Below are 18,520 nucleotides of genomic sequence, written 5' to 3'. Positions count from 1 at the left end.
CCCATCCCACAGAGTCTTTTTCCCATTCATCTCTGTGGTGTAGATCACCCAGCGGTGACGTCCTGTGTAAAAAAACAAAACAAACAAACACACTTGTCATTTACCAGAATAACAGTACTGTGTATCAGATATATGAAAACTCCTCTTTTTATATATGTATTAGTTATAGGAGCATACATGTATACTTGTACTTGTATACTAAACAGGAGTACTACAACAGAAATAAAGAAAATAATTCTTCGCAAAAATCTATAAAATCCTGTATTACTTCTACACACTCTTCACAAATCATCACAGATCATTTTGTTATTTTAACAAATTCTAATTTTTGGGACTTACCAAAGAAGTAGTTCTTGCTATCCTCATAGTATTTGTTCCCATATTTATCCACACCGACCAGAGCTCCTACTTTCACATCATTTGCTCTGTCGGCAGAAAAAAAAAATTATGGCTGGAGTGAACAAAAGATAAGGACTAAAATACAGTATTTCTTTTATTTTGTTACATTGAAAGTCAACGTTATTTATTAAATGGATTAACGCTATCAACCAAAAAAATAAAAAAATAAAAATCAAGCAGCCTCCCTTACATATAAGCATTTCTCAAATAAAAACCCACAGCTGTCAATAAAGTCCTTTGTTTACAACAACAACAATCTTATTCTTAAACTGAAAGCCGTCCAGGTGGCTATTGACAAAAAACAAAATTTGGTTGAGCTAAGAGCCAGATTTGTGAGTTAACAACACAATGACACATACATGGTCTTTCTTAAATAAACAGTTTGTGAATATCGTGATAAGGACGAAGAGTATTTCTCAAATGTCAACATGCTAGCTTAGCTGAAGGAATACAACCTTGTCACTTCTCAGTTCTCAGTTGATAAAAAACATTTAACTGCGGGTTTGACACTAATTTCACAAAAACAAAACTTATTTTCCTCCAACTGACCTGAAAAACTGCAGCATGAAACCACGGACTCCACCGTGACCTGTTAACTGTCCGAAAGCCCTTCGGACTATATTCACATACTCCGCCATCTTTGACGGAAGAATTAAGGAGACGAACAGCGCAACACAATATCAGAGCCGGAAGTTTATACCCACACCGGAAGGTTCCTCTTTTACCAAACTACAAATACATATTATTTAATAACGATATTGAATATCAATAGCATTCAAGTAAAGATGTAATAATTAGGCATTTATAAATTTATTAAGGCGTATTTGATTCATGTGTCAAAGTTAAAAAAATAATTTGATTGTATGCAGTTTTATCCATTAAAAATATACATTTGCATGAATGGTTAAATATTTATGAAGCGATTAAATCCCCCCCCCCCCTTTAATGTGACACAGTAAAGTAATTATGTCAGTCATATTACTCATTTTTTTATAGACTCATTTGTCACACTCACAGAAATCATTTCAAGTCCGGTTGAAGTTCGTCGCTATGTAGTGATTTTATTTTTTGTAATTATAGTTTATTTTATTGTCATTTGGTGAGTTGAAACAATTGTCAAGTCTTTATGACGTCACTAAGTTTATATTTGTTGTTATTTATTCCTTTCAAATCTTTTGCATTTTTCTAGTCTAGCTATTTTTAGGAGTTATTTTCTGGCTACAGAGAAATATTTTTAACAAAATATAATTATCAAACACCAGAGGGCACCAAAAACACAGATTTGACGTGTATTTACACATATATTTTATTCAAACTGTTTCCTGACAGTTCAGAAACAACATTTACAGGAGTCTCTAATGTTTATACACAAACATGAAAAAGCACCAGCTTTTGTATCATCCCACTTCCGTTTTGTTTCAACCAGGCTCCCGTAGGTTTAGGAAAACCTCTAATAACAGGTTATTTGTCAGCTTTTAAAGTGAGATGTAGGGTTTATTCAATGAGTAGTCATGGAAACATGATTATAAAAGTGTTTCCGTGTTGAAAAACAGAGCACCTTCATTATTGCAATCAAGATGTTTTTTTTAGTATTTCATCAGAAATTTAGTTCATGTATTTTTACCACAGTACTTCATCTTGATTAAAGTCTCCTGAAACAAACCCTGACTCCCCAAAACAGGCTGCAGCCTGTGCTTTAAAAATAAATCTTCCTATTTCATAAATACTTACTTTGCTATATTTAAAAAAAGGTCAATGTTGTTATTTTGTGTCCATATGCACAGTTTTATCCATTAACCATTTATGATGTGATTAAAAAACAGGTAAAAATGTAAAAATCTTTTACATTATTTCCAGTTTTTCCCTCCAGGACGATGCTGTTTTTAACCCCTTAATATGAATGTGTGGTCTTTTAGTGTAAAACTAAAAAATATATAGATTAAAATCTCTAAACCAGAGAGATTAAACTAAAGAGCTAAATATTCAGATTTTGTTTCACAGTAAAAAGCCTTCTCATATAAAACACATCAGCAACATTGTTAAACATCGTTAGGACCAAGAATCCAAGCATTTGAATATTTCCTGATAGATATGTGGTTTGTAGAGGTTCAGGTTTTTGTAAATGTGTACAGTAGTGCACAATTAAAATCTAAAAATTCTTCGTTTTCGTGTCATTTTTGCTGCATTACCTCTAGTCTGACTGAGAACTGATGTTTGTTTCGCTCAAACCAAAGTCAAAATATTTAAATAAACCATTTTATTTAGTGAGACTTCAGTTTACGGTTAATGTCTGTCTTGCGCTGGCTCTAAAGAACGGTTGATCAGCAGGGGGCGCAAACAGCTAAAGGATCCTGACCTGGCACACTTAGAAAAACTGTTGCTCAAAGCATTCAAGAATGGAGAAAGATTTTCGTTTGTTTTCTGCGTGTTTTTCTTTTTTACACTGTAGTGATTCCTTCACCCTTATACTAATCCCATCAATTCAACCCCCATCAGATCATCCCAGGGATTAAAACAGGCCCCCGACAACAGTTTGGTATCACTTTCACACTCAGGCTTCTGGACTTGACCTTTGACCCACAGACAAAACTCCTTACAACTTCTGACCTCAGCAACAGCTGCTGCTCCCTGTTTACAAAAACAGAATTCAGTCCTTAACAAGTAGCGGCCTCCTCTCTGCACACTGGGTGGCGCTCTGCACTTGTTTTTCTGTAGGGAATTAAGGGTCCTTTCCTGAGCTTGTGACCTACGTGGTTCCAGGCCTTCAGGTGGGGGTTGAAAAGTCGGTTCTGGAGCTGTGAGAATCAAAGATCATTCCTGTTCCAGAATCATCGCCTCCTGAAAGGCTTCGATCCATCTGAGCAGAAGAAAAGAAAGGAATTTTTTTTTTTTTAAAAAGAAACACAGATGTTTTCACAGTAACAGGAACTGTTACTGTGTTCTGCTTCAGGCTTTGTACTGATAACAAGAAAGTCACAAACCTCTGTGCAGTTGGGATGTCGTCAGCCTTGAAGATGTAAAAGAGCGTGTTCTTGTGGTACAGTTTGAACTGCAGCTTCTGAGCAGGACCGTTCTTCTCTTCCCTGAGGAAGAAGCCCAGCAGAGGTTGACTCTCCAGAGCTGCGACATCCTGCACACACAGAAGAGCGGCTCAGAAACACTGGACGGAAAATAACGAAAACGAAGAGGAAAACTTTAGGGCGTGGAGATGAAGTCCAGTCATCAGTACCTCACTGGCAGCGTACGTGTACAGGACTTTATTCTTGATGACAAACCACAGCCTCTTCCACTGCTTCTTGTTGCCCTTTGACCTGTTCAGGTAACCACTCATGGAGGAGTTCTCTGTGTTTGCAGAAACCTGGCGAAAAAGAAGAGCATACTCACTCTCCAGTCTTTATAACACATCATAAATCAACAACTATTACTGATCCTTGCACATGTCCAGGAAAACAAGAAAGACATTTTTCCGTCAAGAAGATTTTCTGACCTCTTTTAGTGCAGCGGGAATCTTCTTCTGTTTCCTGGTGAAAGAAAAAGCTCCTGATTTGATTGGAGAAAGCGACGTGGAGGCGCAGCGGTCACCTGAGAACAAGAACAGGAACCAAAAATTCAACCAATTACACCCACACATGCATCACGTGTCTGCAGAATTATAATAATGAGAACTTGAGTTTTTTTGATCTCTTGAGTTTCCAGGCTTGACCAAACTACGGTCGGGGGCTGGATACAGTGCATTTGGCTTTTTAATCCGACCTGAGTCAAGAGTCAAATAAATTGCCAGTTCTAGACCAAAGTCCATAGAGAAAATCTGTGTTTTTAGCTCGCAGGGACAGATACGCTGCTGGTCCTCTGCTGCCTCCTGTGGTCACTTGGTGTCAGTGAGATAAATCTGAACTAAGGATTTTTAAGGTGAAGTAAAAAAAAATCACAATGTTGAATCCAGAGGTGGAAGCAGGAGTGAAAAGATGACTTCTGTGTGTGCTCATCTAAAACTGGGGAATGTTCCATGAGGTTCTGTGCAGAGAATGAACTCTTGACTTTCATGTTTCACTCACTGTTCTCCTGTAGTTTGGCAAAGCAGTGATCACACACACGTGCCGGCTGGTTCTTCAGGTACTCCAGGTAGTACTTGTTGGCAGAGCAGGCCTGACACACCACCTGTGGAACACGTGGTCACGTTAGGGGCCGGTAAGAAAACATGGACCAGGATGAGGTAGGGTCAAAGTGTGGTACCCACCCTCCCACAGGCTCTACAGTGATGCCTCCTCCACGTCAGCGTGAACTCACAGGTACAGATCATGCACATGGTAGCTCTCAGGTCCGGGATCCAGATGGGGGCCTTGGAGCCTAACGGAGGCCCGCTGTCAACATCAGTCTCCACCTGCTGAAGAAAAGCATAGTAGAATATTAAAGTCCAAGTCCTTTACTTTTGCTAATTTTCAGTATGAACTTTGGTGCAGGACATTTGCACGTTAAAGCTTGTCCCTGCCTGTCTTTGATGGTTATCAGCAGAGAAGGCCTCGAGCCCAGAACTGTTTAACAAAGATGATCCAGGCAGCAGGGTGTAATATTTAAAAATGATGTTCTCATAATGGTAACTATAATGGGCCAAAGCTGGCCTGCGGGCCTCATGTTGCCAAGCCCTTCATCAACAGGCCGTGTTGTTTTACCTCCTCCTGACTCCGACTTGATATGAAGGTGGTTTTCTTCTTGGTGTAGTCGTCTATGGCCTTGGCGATGGCCTCCAGCCACTCGTCTCTCTCTGTGGCCGAGCTGCAGAAAACAGAAAGAAAACAGGTCAGGCCCCACCGACACTGAAAATCAATCCATACGGTGGTAAACAAGAAAACAGGTCAGGCCCCACCAACACTGAAAATCAATCCATACGGTGGTAAAAATTGCGTCACAGACAGGAAGTGCTGACCTGGCAGACAGGATGAAGGAGCGTTCGATGCTTTCGATGTTCAGCTCGTTCTGATAGGCTTCCTGACTGGGTTTACTCACCTGGAAACAGAAGGATTTGAACACAACTTGAAGGTAAGAGAAGAAAAATCATTGTATGCTGCCCCTAGTGGACACAGAGGGAAACGGCTACAGCTGCTGATGTCAAATCTTTGTTTTCTTCTGTGGAGTTTGGTTTTGGTTCAAATATCATCCATTATTCTTTCAAGGAAATAAAATATCAAGACATTTGGAATTATGTTACAAAAAGAAGTGATGATTCTTCACCGACCTTCATCCCAGCCAGAGAGAGAACACAGTTGAGTTTATACTGAGCCGACTGGACTGGAGTGGTGTACATCAGAGCGTCGTTGAACTGCACAAAACCGAGAAAAAAAAAAATACACGACAGTCGTCAGACCTCTGGAGAAAACACGGAGAAAAACGTGATTTCATTTCGGTGAAAGTCTCACCAGAAAGAACACGCGTGGCTGCATGACCTTCCTGGACAGCTTCATCAGAGTGCCCTCCTTCAGGAACACCTGTGAAGACAAACAGTTTTGTTTGTCTTTTTTAGATCAAATCCATTGTTGATAAAACATTTCCGATGCTCCGTTGAACCTCCTGAACTCACTCTGCCGGGCTGGACGATCTCGTGGTGACCGTTCAGACTGTACTGAATCTGCATCAGCTTCTGGAAGTTGTCCTGAAAAAAAAAACAAACCCCTCCAAGGTCAGACCCCTGAGACACTGATGATATCAGGCTCTGGACTTTGAATGGTGACCCAATCTCACCCCTTGTTTCATGATGTCGTTGGCGTGGTTGGCCACTTCCTTCACGATGCTGAGGGCAGCTGTTTTAGGAGACGAGGAGAAGTTAAACGTTTCGTTCTTATGACAAACATTACACACAATAATGTCGAGAGTCTGGTCTGATGGATTTACCTTGTGTGTCCTTATAATCCTCCGAGTCTTCTGGAAGGTTCTTCAGATAATCTGGAGAAAAACAAGAGATTTTAACCATGCACAAACCAGACCAGAGCAGAGAGATCAGAGATACAGTTCTCAGGTGATTAACTGATTGATGACATGTGGACCAAAATGTGGGATGCGGCCCACTTTTGACTGCATTGTGAAACTAGTCTAGGACTTGAAATGACCAGATAAGACCAGGTGAAATAGGATGTTATATAACAAGATACGACGGGATGAGACCAAAAAAGGACGAAAAACAAGATAAAAGATATAAGATCAGAGACAAGACCAGGGTCAGATACAGTACAGATAAAACCGCAGGTAAAGTGACTGAGACCACACATGATGAGATGAAACCAGAGAAGAGGGGGAAATCAAACAGGAGATAAGACCAGATTAGACGAGCTAAGACAGGAGAGGTCCAGATGAGACGAAGCAAGAATAGATATAAAAGGACAGAGAATTCAAGAGTAAAGAAAACAAACTGGGTTGCCAAGTTACACCAAAAAAAAAGGTAGAACAGACCGAATCAAAATAAAGCAATGAAAGCAAAACTAAACTAGTTTAATTTAACTGCAATTACAACAAAATCAAATCATAATAAAAAAGAGTTAAAGGGTTAAAAGGTCAAAACAAGACACTTAAGTTAAAGGATAATTTAATGTATTTGATTTTTATTTTAATGTAACCTTTGTGTTTTGGTGGACGCATTCATCCACTAGGTGTCAGTATTTTACCAAAACTATGAAGCAGGCCAGACCATATGGACCCCAAATGGTCAGTAAATATGAATTGATAAAAGTCTTAAACTTGAGTGCAGTGAGTTTGAAAGAGACAGAGCAGAAACAGGAGTTTGTTGTTGTTGTTGTTGTTGTTGTTGTTGTTGTTGTTGTTCGTGGTGCGTTCAGACCTGTGAGCAGCAGTTGGTACTGAGGAATCCTCTGAACTGGTTTTAGCAGGTAGTGTTTCAAAGCCAGACTGGCACACCTGGGACTCATCTGAGAGCAAAACACACACACACACACACACACACAGACAAAAGCAGTGAAGATCTGAACAACCCAGGCTCAGAAGAGCGACAGATGTTTCTGCTTTAAAGCTGCAGATAAATTATCTACAGTATCTTTGGCTGTGGGTTCTGTGGAGGTTTGAAAGTGATTCTTTTTAAGGTTTTTGAAATGATAGACTAGCTAACGATATCAGGTCTGATTAAAGTCCACATCTGTTTGACTTTGCATTTCACCTCTTAGACATGGTTTTCCTCCTGCACCAATGTCCTTTGACAAAAATTAGAAATGTAATCTCACAAAGAGTCATGGGTTATGTTGAATTAAAGCTAAGTTTGCTGAGAGATGTGTTATAATGAAAAATATATGCTGACGTTTTTACACATTTAACTCAAAAAATAACACAGAGGAACTCAGGGATTCCTGTAATAGGGAATGCAAACCCTGTAAAAAGTGATGATAAAACGCTTAATTCTCAATAGGACTTGGCACAGATAAGGGAGTAGGGAAACAGCGTAAACTCTACCTCAAATTCTCGGACCACAGCAGCGAACGCTGGGTTTTTCCTGCACTGTTCGTCCAACAGAGCGACGTTGTTGTCAAACTGTCGGATGTAGGTGGAGTACATTTTCAGGTACGGACCCTTCTGGACAAAGATGTCCGACAGTCTCTGGTGATCACTCCTATGACCGCACCAACAGACCAACAGCAGGAATCAGTCAACCAGCTCGTTCCCTCTAAGTACATGTACAGTATGTGTATAAATGTATGTATGTTAATACCAGTGAGCCACTCTCTCCTCCAGCTCCCTCTGCAGGTCTCTGTTCAGTTGGTACAGCTGTGGTAAATAATACAGGATCTGGTTCAGGATCCTCTCGTCCACCACCGGTTTCCCATTCTGACGCGTCGCCTTGGCAACAGCATCTCGGAAATCCTAAAGACACACACTGTGTTAGCACTGACAAACACTCACTCACAGACAACGATAACGAAGGTAACGAGGACAGGTATGTGAATAAAGCTTAATAGGAAGAAAAACTAACTCCAGATTTCAGTTAGCTTAGGATTAGCTTTCTAAGCTAATTTTTAGATGCGGTTCAATTGATAGTAGTTAACATTTCAAGTAAGTGAAACGTTAACTACTTCCAATCTGACTTCTAGATAAATAAGATAATTTGTGTTATTTTTGGCAAAACGTTTAACTCCCTTTGGCTAACCTCCAGCTTGTTTTATGCTAATTTTTGTTAGCTTTCTGTTTTTGTCATGCTTTTACACGTTTTTATGCTAACTTTTAGTATTTTTGTCATGCTTAAGCTAATAGTCTTGTGGCATTTACACGTTTTTATGCTAACTTTTAGTTTAACTACTGCAAACTACAGAGGAACTCGCTTGCTTTTGTCTTCTTATTTCTTAGCTTTTGTGGCTAATGTTTTAGCTTTTTTTTACATTGTTATATATGAGCTTTTTCTGTCGTAAACCAAGTAAATTGCTAAGAATTTCAGGGGCAAATACAGACATTCCTACAATGTCCTCACTATAAAAAAAATCATGGTGACAACAGACCACGCACCCCCCCACCCTCGAGTCAGCACTCTTCTGAGCCAACACATACATCCACCTGGAAGGAAACGGGGGAGGAGGGGGGCACACAAATCCAAATGTCCTTGTTAAACACACACACATACACACATTGCATTTATGTAGAACCAGGACGGCAACAACAAAACAAATTACCCACAACCTCATGTGTTCAGAGGAGGATTCACCACCAACCCCAGGAAACACAAAAGGTTGAAAATAGAAACAGAATAAATAGAAAATGTTTGTTCTTGTCACACAAAAAGAACAACAAGACCTTTGTGCGTTTACTTTACTGCACACTGACCCAACGACGCGACAAATAAATCACCTCAGATCTCACACGGCAACATCATGAACCAGAAACAGGATTGAACATTTCAAAAAGAGATGACAAACACACAGCGTCTGGATTTGGAGCTGTAATGTTTGCACAACCCACGCTCCCACCTGCACACACACACACACAGAGGATTATGTGAGACAAGTGTGTGTGCCTGGATGTCGGCTGCGCGGCCCGAGGAAGCAGCTGCCGCTCCGAGCTGAGCCGTGAGAGGCCAGAGAAGAATGTGATCCGACCCCGTTTCTTGGACGGCGCTCTGCCGCCTCATCTCACCCTCTCACCCTCTGACACCACCCCCACACCTCTCTCCTCCATCAGCCACGGAACCAGGAAGTTTTTCCATTAATCCTGCCCCGCTTTCTTTTCAAAGTCACGTCTGAAGCAGAGAAACAGGTGGACCTTCCCTGACCAACCCCCCGACCTCTGAGTTTGGTCGAGTGTTGGGAAACATGAACCCACTCTGCTGGGATTCCCCTCAAAACCAGATCTTAAACAGACTGTGACTTTTCAGTGTCTGCACAAACCAAAACACAGATATAAAAATAGTTCAAGTTAAAACCAAGATAATACACAGTTTGTTGAGAGAAGTTAACAGAAATGAAATGACTCTTTGAGAGACATCCAAACATGCCCCCCCAAATATTTTTAGCGAAATTACCAAAGGTTTGCCATGCAATGAATTTAAGAACTGAAAAAGGCCTTTTGCAAAAGCATTGACTAAAAGTAGCAGAAGATGGTTAAATACTTCTCAAAAATAGGTACAAATTAGCTGAATGAATGTAGCAAAAACAGAGCTGAATCAGAACCATTAGGCACAATAACGCAGATACAAATGTCTAAAGCAGGGGTGTCAAACAGACGGCTTACGGGCCAAAACCGGCCCACACGGGTATCAATATGGCCCAATTGATGAATGTTAAAAGTAAAAAAAAAAAGCATAAGCAAAAGCAAAGCCACGACTACAATAAAGTTAAATAAAAGTTCTCAAAAACAAAATCCGTACCCTCACTTCAACAACTGAACTAACGTGGCACAGCTAAATGTTAACAAAAAGGGACTCAATCACAACCCAGAATTAGCTCAACGTTATTAGCAAAGATATTTAACCTAATATTTTAGAGAGGTCAACAGATAGCTAAAGGTTTAAGAAACTTTAGCAAAACTGGATTAAATGTTGCTAAACACACCAATATATACTACCATTGAATGTAAATAGAGTGATAAATAGTATAGTTACTGTACAGTACAGTTATATTGTAAGAAATATGTATATTTAATGACTATTAAGGTTTCATTTGTAGCCAACAATAATTTATTTCAGCAGAAAAATTAAACAAATGGCAAAAGTTCACAATAACTCCAACAATGTACTCACGATGTGGAGGAGCTTCAGGACATCCACAAACCTGATTAAAGAAAAGAGACAAAAACATCAAATTCAAACTTTTATGGCAGCACCACGTCTTCGTCCTGTCTTCTCTGTCTTCCTTCAAACACTCACACTTTCTCTGAGCTCATGATTTCCTGGGCGATGTGCACCACCTTCTTCCTCTTCATCTCATCCTCCTGCTGTGGAAACGCAGACACGGACACAGTCAGAGACCAAGTCACAGACACAGTCCCAGACACAGACACAGACACAGACACAGTCACAGCAGTTTCACTGCACCAACAGTCAAAGTGCTCACAGCTTCACTGCAGATCACCATGGTCTGATTCTCCTGCAGCAGCTAAAACTTCTCAGCTCTGGAGTTTAAACAGACTCCTAAACTGGAGCCTGAAGAAAGTGAAGCAACAACAACAACAACAGCAAGAGCAACAACCTCCTCCTCCTCCTCCTCCTCCGCCTGTGTTCCTGTCACACTCGGTGGAGTGTGCTGTTGAATGATAATGTGGCACAGCCATTCTCTCTCTCTGACTTCATTTGGGCATCACTGTTGGACTCCACTCCACTGAATTCTCCTACTGGTCTTATCAGAGCCTGGTCGGACCAGTGGCTGGCACGATAAGAACGTTGTCCAACTTTAGCCTGGTCCTAGCAGAGCCTGGTCAGACCAGAGCCTGGTCCAATCACAGCCTGGCCTGATAAGAACGTTGTCCATTTACAACCTGGCCCTGTGAAAAACCTGGTCCTACCAGTACCAACTTGCACGAAAACAGATTGAATTGAATTTGTCTTTAAAAACCCATTGAGCTGCAGTACAGAGCAGTGCCCACTTGGTGTCCTGTCAGCCACTCAGTGGTATCTGTGTCAGGTCTGGACTTCAGGACTGAAGTGAGACGTTTGTACCTGTTTGTCAACCTCGTCCACGTGCTCTTTACTGGAGGTGGAGCTGTTGTCTTCTTCATCTGAACTGTGGAGCTCCTCCTCCTCCTCCTCCTCCTCCTCCTCCGAGTGCCTCAGCCAATCACTGAAACACAGACAAAAAATATAAATCAAACACAGAGATTTGATAAAGAAGGGTTATAAAAAAAAGGCAAAGAATTTAACATTGACCCTTAGAACGGAAGTGTGTGAGTGAGTGTGTGTGTGTGTGTGTGATTCTGTTATAGAAGAGAAAGGTTAATCATTAAGATTAAATATTTATTTGTAATTAAGAATAGGGTAAAGAACCAGGGAATTTATTAGGTTTATATGAAGGGCCCAACAATATACAAAAACCTGTGTGTGTGTGTGTGTTCATGTGTGTGTGTTCAGATGAACCCTCCCTGTATAAATAATGGATGCGTCATGTCAATTGTTTGTCCAACACCAAGGATAAACTCAACTAACCACACCGTGAGTCAATGTTAAAGCAAAGACAGAGTATTTTCCTCCTGAAAAATCTTCAAATACAATTGTCAGAGGAGTCAACAGAGCGTTTGGCTGGAAGGAGCTGGCACAGAATGGCACTTGTTCACAGCCCAAGGCTACGAACATGAGGTGGAATTCACTCACGTCTTCTGAGCACACAAACTGCCTCTCACCACATTGGAAAACAGGACATTTTTAACAGTAACTCAATTTGAAAAATATTTGAGCGTGGTAATAATTTAATCATAAAAGAATTACATCTTATTTAGAGAGCCATGTTTGTCACAATAATCAGGGGTTTTTTCAAACAAAAAAGGTTTTCCTCTCTGTACATTTCTAATCTGTCAACTGCAGTGTTTTTCAACCTTGGGGTCGCGACCCCATGTCACCGGTAATTCAAATTGGGTCGTCTGAACTGTTTTGTAATTTATAGAAGTTCACCAATCTGGCTACTCTGTTTGCAACGCAGTTTAAGAATATGATGAAATTTTCTTTTCCAGAATTTCTCGGCAAAACCCTAATTTTTGGTCAGAAAATTCTAGAAATAAAAATGTCTCTGGTCGCCAGGAATTTGTGATGTGTTCAAACATTACAAACCCAAAGTCCAATTACAGCCTTAGTATTCAAAAACTTCACAACATTTTAGAAAATAGTTTAAGTTTACTAAATAAAACAGCAAAAAAATGTGTTTTTAAACTAGCTACAGGTTAGCCCGAAATATAACAAAAATTGATAAAGGTGAACCAACACTTCCACAACTAAAACAATGGTTTCCAACTAAATAGAGGGTCAAAGGTAAAGGTCTGAAGCAGCTAAAGGTTAGCTAAAAGTTTTGCAAAAAGAGGCAACGCTAACACAAGATAATAGTTAGTACATAATAGTTAGACATCCACTGACTTTTGGCTAAAAGTTAATCCATTTGTACGTTATTACAAGTCTGTTCCAGCGCCAAAATCTGGCCCAAGAGTTAAACTCTCAGTAAATATGAATGGAGAAAACCAAAAGTGAAACAAAGTCCTGTTGAGGATTTGTTGAATTATTTGAGCAGCCAAACAGTTTCATTCTGTGTTGTTAACTGGGACATGTGATGAGATTTAGAACAGCCTTAGCACAGAGGCTAAAGAGGTGAGGAGGAGGTGGACAAAAGAAGGAGGAGGAGAGGAGAAGGAGAAAGAAGAGGAGGAGGAGACCGGTGGTTGCTGGAAGTTTATTTTCCCTGTTCTAGAGAGCTGTGTAGCGTTTCTGCGATTCTCAGACATTTCCTGCTCTGGCCACTGAAAATAACCCACAGGAAAACAGGCCGACCTGCTCAAATCAAAGCTCTGTGCCAGGAGCTCACGTAGAACCGATGCCACTGACCGACCAACATTGTGTTTTGTCACTGTTTGTAAGTTTCTCTACTGGGATTGGCCAAATGCTGAGGGGCGAGAATTGCCCCAGATGTTGGGCTGCGTTCACACCGCAGTTAGAAGTCTAATGTGTTTTACTATATGTGAGCCATATCTGATTTTTAATGAAAGTTTCAACAGCACAGATCCAATTTTTGGTCATTCATTGGATGTGGGGTGATGACAGGAAGTTGGCAAGAAACTTAGCCACTTGGTAGGAAAATCTGCACCTAGGGGGACAAAATGCTGGAGCGTGGTCCCAATTGGCACCACCTGCAGCTGTCCAGTCAATGACAGAGTGATCAAATTGATAGACAAAGATTGCACAACAACTTCCAAACTGAAATGAGCCAAAGTCAAGTGACTACTTTACCTCTCATATTCATGATCCTGGCATCGCTGATAAGGATCCTGGACTTCATAAATGTCTGAATCCTCAGCGTCAGGGTCATGTGACCATCCCAACCTGCCATTGTGAAACGGCAGGTTCATGTACTCTGGGATTTCCTCGTACAGAGGCACGTTCTCGTACTCCACCTCTCCACATAGATCAGCCTCTCCTATGCAGCTGCTGGGCCTCTCTCGTCTCCTCTCCTCCTGCGGGGACTCCACGTTAGCACAGTCCAGACTCTGCCCTGACTTGGATAGAAGCTTTGGCAGCATCTTCACCGACAGTCTGAGCTCCAGAAGCTTCCGAAAAGACAGGCTCCTCTTGTGAGGACTGGCTCTGATTGCCAGGTCGGCCGCAGAGAAGGACTGCGCCCTCTGCTTGCTGCCCAGCGCCGGAGCTCGACTCTTGGGAGGCATGCTGCTCCGGGTGGGCATCTGCCGACTGAAGAAGGTCACGCAAGGTCGCGAGAAACGCCATGATGCTTTCTCCTGAGGAGGCGCGGGTAACTCCCTCATGGGGGTGTTGGCATGAGGAGGAGCAGGGGGACAGAAGGACGGCGGAGGAGGAGCCGGTAGGCTGTGTCGTTGAGGTTTCCTGGGTGGTGCACTCGGCAATGGTTGGTCGTCAGCAGAGAGGGCCCTCCTGGCGTTGACCAGGGGAGGGTCACATCCCAGCTTGATCTGTTTGGGGAGGCTGTAGGCGATCGGATACCTTGCGAAGTCACCGTATCCGTCCTCCTCTTCGTCCATCTGCACAACCTGCTTCTCTTCATCCTCTCTATTGTGGCTCACAGAGTCCAGGTCGAAACACTGGGGGAGGTTTTTGCTCAGTCGTGGGAGGGTGTGGACCATCCTGTGGAGACGCGGTGAGAGGGACGTTTGTCGAGGAGGTGGGACAGGAGCGTCTGCCTCAGTGTCTCCCATACCCAAGGCTTCCTGGTTTGGCCTGTCCTCACATTGCTCTAGTGTGTCCCCATGGACCCCCGAGCCTTGAGACTGAGCAGACAACCTTACTTCAGCTCCAGCTTCCTGCATCTCCTGCTCCTGCTTCAGCTCCTCCACCACAGGATCCTGAACACTGCTCTCCACACCATCCTGCCTCACCAGGGTTGTTCTTCTATGTTTCCGGGGTTGAGGGACTGGGAGAGGTTTGCTGGGAGCAGCAGGGACCTGCAGTTCAGGGTGTAGCCTGGTCTGGCAGGCTTTGCTGATTGGCTCATTGTAATCCACCTGTAAAGAATCTACAGCTACTTCATGTTGTGTGGCGTTAGAGGAGACAATGATGCTGCCTGCAACATCACAGGCCGCCTGAGAGTCTGATGGATCTGAGTTCTCCTCCTCAGTCTTTACGTCCTCCTTAGAAACATCAAGCTCTGCCTTTTCCTGAGGTTTTACAGCATCAGAGGAGTTCTCCTTCAGCTCCTCTGTCCCATGTGTCTTTTTGCTGGCAGATTCCTTGTCCAGGTGTCTCTGTCTTTGAGGTTTCTCCCTTGGCTTTTTACTAATCCCTCCAGCTTCATGCTTCTCCACCACTGCTGCTCCCTCCTCCTCCTCCTCCTTCTGCTGCCGTTTTTCTGCTTCCTGCTCTTGCGTACTCTGCACTTTAAATCCCTCTGTGGAAATACCATTCTGCAACACATCTTTGTGCAAATCACTGCCGGCCTCAGTTACACCTCCGTTTTCCAGACGGCGGCGCTGGGTGCAGTCCTGTAGCTCGCAGGAGCAGGTGGGGATGATGTAGTCCGAATCCCGTTTACTGGACTCTGATAAAATCCCATTTTTGGAGTTGAGGAGTGAGAGGCTATTGTCCAGAGCTTCCTGCTGTTCCTGAGATGTGATAAGAGCTCCGCTGGGTTTGGGAGGTGGGGGTGAAACAGGAGGGGAGGAGGCTGTAGATTTAGGGAGACAGGGTTTAGGGGCAAGAGCAGGTTTGGTCCTCTTGAGTGTGGCTGGAGAAGGATGGGAGACTACGGAGGACTGGGTGAGGATCCCCGGTTTGGGGGCGATGGGTGGGGGAGAGGGTTTGGTGGCAGCAGGAAGTTTAGGTTTGGGAGCTAATGGAGGCTTCTTCACACCTGTATGTAGAGAAGAGGGAGGAGAATTACTGAAAAGTCAAACTATTTACTGACACTTCCGCAGAAAGTGAATCATGCAGTGTAAGCATTTGTCATCCACACACAGAGCGTAACATACACACCACTGTAAGTCCTCTGTCCCAGAACGTATAATGAAACCAAGTCATGTGTGAAACAGATTTACTTCACAAAATACAAAGTGAACCGAGTATTAATCTTGGTTTATTTTGTTTACCTATTAGTTTCACTAATGCCTGGCCTTCTTTGTGTTCTTAGCCTCTCTTCTTCTTTACCAAACACAGTCTCTCTGACCAGAAACACTGTAACTAGCTTCCTATTTTATACACACTCATTAAAAAGACCTTTCAAAAACCTCATTTATTATTTTATTGTGGTCTTAAACTAGGTTCTGTGGTTGATTTAGAAATCGTTAAATAATATATTCAATGATATCGTTGGTCAATTCGGAGTAAAAGTGAAAAATGTTGGCCTTTAGTGATGTGTCCATTCAACACGACTACTGCAATTTCACAGTTGAAGGCATTGGATAGCAGGGATAATTGATCTCCTTAAACAATACCGTTATACTTTTTAATGATTTAAATCAGCCGAATTTCTAAAATCATAATAAATGAGCGATGGAACTTCATGTCTGGAGAAAAAAACAAAAACAAAATACACTTCAAAATGCTATTTTTTTCTAGCGGTGATGTGTTGTGTTTGGCTCCGTGGTAAGGGCGCCACAACAATACCATGTTATACCTCTGTTTATAAAAACGCAAGATGCATTTAACAATATGTAAGATAGTTGTAAGTAAGTACGATATAAGTAAGTTAATAATGTGCTGTTAAACATTTGAAAGAGAAAATACAAGGGACGATTAAGTTTTATATTTGGGGGGACTTTTAGCTAACGGTTTATTCCATAGCTAAGTAGTGTGCAAAACGCAAAAAATTCTAAGCTTTCTCTAACTTTGAATTTCATTAAAACGGCCGAATTGACCATTGCACGATAAAGATACAACTTAAGTTGAAAACAACACCGTTGGTCATTCTAAGTAACACGGAAGATAGGTAAGCATGTAAATACAACAAACTTCTGTGGAGTTTTTAGTCTGGTGTTTACGCCTTGAGCTACTTGGTGAACTAAAAGAATTTCAAAACACAACCAGGCCATAACTGAATTTGCCAATAAATATTGAAAATACAATTAAAGTTAATCAACCACGTTACTGGTCAGTTCTGTAAAATGCAAGAGGATACAAGCATGGTGGTTTTGGCCCATCGTTCTCCCGTTGTGGTGAAGGTGGAGAATGGTCCGTAAAACAATAGTGTTTTAACTTTGCATTTATAAAAGTAAGCCGAATTCATTATAGAAGTATATAAGTGTAACATACGATAACAAAGAACGCGGGTTATTATTATGAGAAGCAACCGTGGGTCGAATCCCAACGTGTTAGGTGATTCCATGGAAGTTTTCCAACTCGATCCAAGCAGATGTAAACGGAGCCCAAGTTACGATCGTGTCCGACTTGTTGCATCAACAACAGCAGGACAGATGTTTAAAGACAAAGGATTTCAAATCGTCCACAGCTGCAAAACAGTGGTCGCGATATATATTTAAAAAGTAATGTTGAGAGTTTGTACGCTTGCGTTAAAATAGTGTTTTTCGTAAAAAAAAACGCAACCCAAGTCCCGTTTTATATCCTTTGTGAAAGCTGTTATTAAGAAAAACTGTAATTAACTAAAAATAGAACAGAAGCTCGCGACCGCTACTACACTAGGGTTTTGCATTTTCGGCACAAAGAGTTTAACAGTAAAATAACATATTTAATAAACCAAACAAAAGACAAACAACTTAAACTAAGGTGAAGGAGCTTCCCACTCGAAACAAACCTGAGCTCATGACTCCAGACTGATCCCTTTCTCCATGAGTGAAGTCGCTGCTTTTTCAATGGAAGTGTGAGAAAATGTTCGTTAACATTTTTCCTTCCTTTAACATTGTTGTCAGTTTGTTTAGGGAGACAGGAAAACACGCAAATGCAACAGGGTTATTCCTTATCTCTGTTTTGGAGGTCCAGGGAGAGTCTTTACGTCTGATACTTTTTCCATTTTTCCCAAAGTTTTTTTTTCTTTTTGTCAGTTTTTTCCCAAGAGCGTCAAGTAACAGAGTATAAAAGAATGAACTTCCTGTTGTGACCTTTCAAAATAAGACTGTTGTAATGAAACGGATGGTTTTGCAAAATAAAGTTTCCTTTATTTACATCACGTTTGTGCGTTATTTATTGTTCATTTATCCTTTTGTTTTTGGTGTGAAAATAAACTAAAATAACAATGATTTAAATTTTAGGAAATCAATTTAATTTCACCGTCAATGTTTTATTGAATTATACATGGTATTTACACAAATATATAATTTTAAAAAGATGGTAGTTGTACTATTTACACAAATATATAATTTTAAAAATAGGTTAGCTTCTATTTTTCACTTTGCCTTAGCCAGCTAAAGGGTAAATATCCAACATTTCATAGACATTTCAGAACCTATTCATAATTAAACCCTACCTTTACAAAAGTACAATCACCTCGCTAACTTGGTGTTTATTTGTGAAGGCGAATCTTTTACTAAT

At 41.4% G+C, this 18,520-nt stretch overlaps 2 protein-coding genes across 3 annotated transcripts in view; both read right to left on the bottom strand.

Annotated features, from left to right (window-relative positions):
• The window catches only part of ndufa12 (NADH:ubiquinone oxidoreductase subunit A12), a 2,075-nt gene extending 971 nt beyond the window's left edge, over positions 1-1,104 (bottom strand). Inside the window, exons 1-3 of the mRNA XM_008315461.3 lie at positions 949-1,104; positions 340-425; positions 2-62 (exon numbers count right to left, since the gene is read on the bottom strand). Coding sequence (XP_008313683.1) covers positions 2-62; positions 340-425; positions 949-1,037 — 236 coding nt within the window. The 5' untranslated portion in view covers positions 1,038-1,104. The remainder of the gene's footprint in view (position 1; positions 63-339; positions 426-948) is intronic.
• Positions 1,105-1,687: 583 nt separating this feature from the next.
• On the bottom strand, positions 1,688-18,066 carry fgd6 (FYVE, RhoGEF and PH domain containing 6). 2 transcript variants are annotated; one of them, XM_008315449.3, is made up of 21 exons: positions 17,787-18,066; positions 13,799-15,890; positions 11,534-11,654; positions 10,745-10,812; positions 10,619-10,649; positions 8,105-8,256; positions 7,849-8,005; positions 7,226-7,313; positions 6,286-6,336; positions 6,136-6,194; positions 5,975-6,046; positions 5,814-5,882; positions 5,633-5,716; positions 5,324-5,403; positions 5,070-5,172; positions 4,637-4,783; positions 4,455-4,557; positions 3,887-3,981; positions 3,629-3,757; positions 3,381-3,529; positions 1,688-3,256 (listed from the first exon to the last, which is right to left on the bottom strand). In XM_008315449.3, the coding sequence occupies exons 1-21, from the start codon at positions 17,794-17,796 to the stop codon at positions 3,211-3,213; spliced, it is 3,906 nt and encodes a 1,301-aa protein (XP_008313671.1). In that variant the 5' UTR covers positions 17,797-18,066; the 3' UTR covers positions 1,688-3,210. The 2 variants fall into 2 exon arrangements, with proteins under 2 accessions (XP_008313671.1, XP_008313672.1); XM_008315450.3 differs by having other exon boundaries at positions 4,637-4,780.
• Between the last annotated feature and the right edge of the window lie 454 nt (positions 18,067-18,520).

Source organism: Cynoglossus semilaevis, chromosome 8 (assembly GCF_000523025.1).
Source record: "Cynoglossus semilaevis isolate Cse_v1.0 chromosome 8, Cse_v1.0, whole genome shotgun sequence".
Taxonomy (NCBI): Eukaryota; Metazoa; Chordata; class Actinopteri; order Pleuronectiformes; family Cynoglossidae; genus Cynoglossus; species Cynoglossus semilaevis.
Note: the sequence above shows the minus strand (reverse complement) of the source record. Positions and strands in the feature narration are given on the sequence as shown.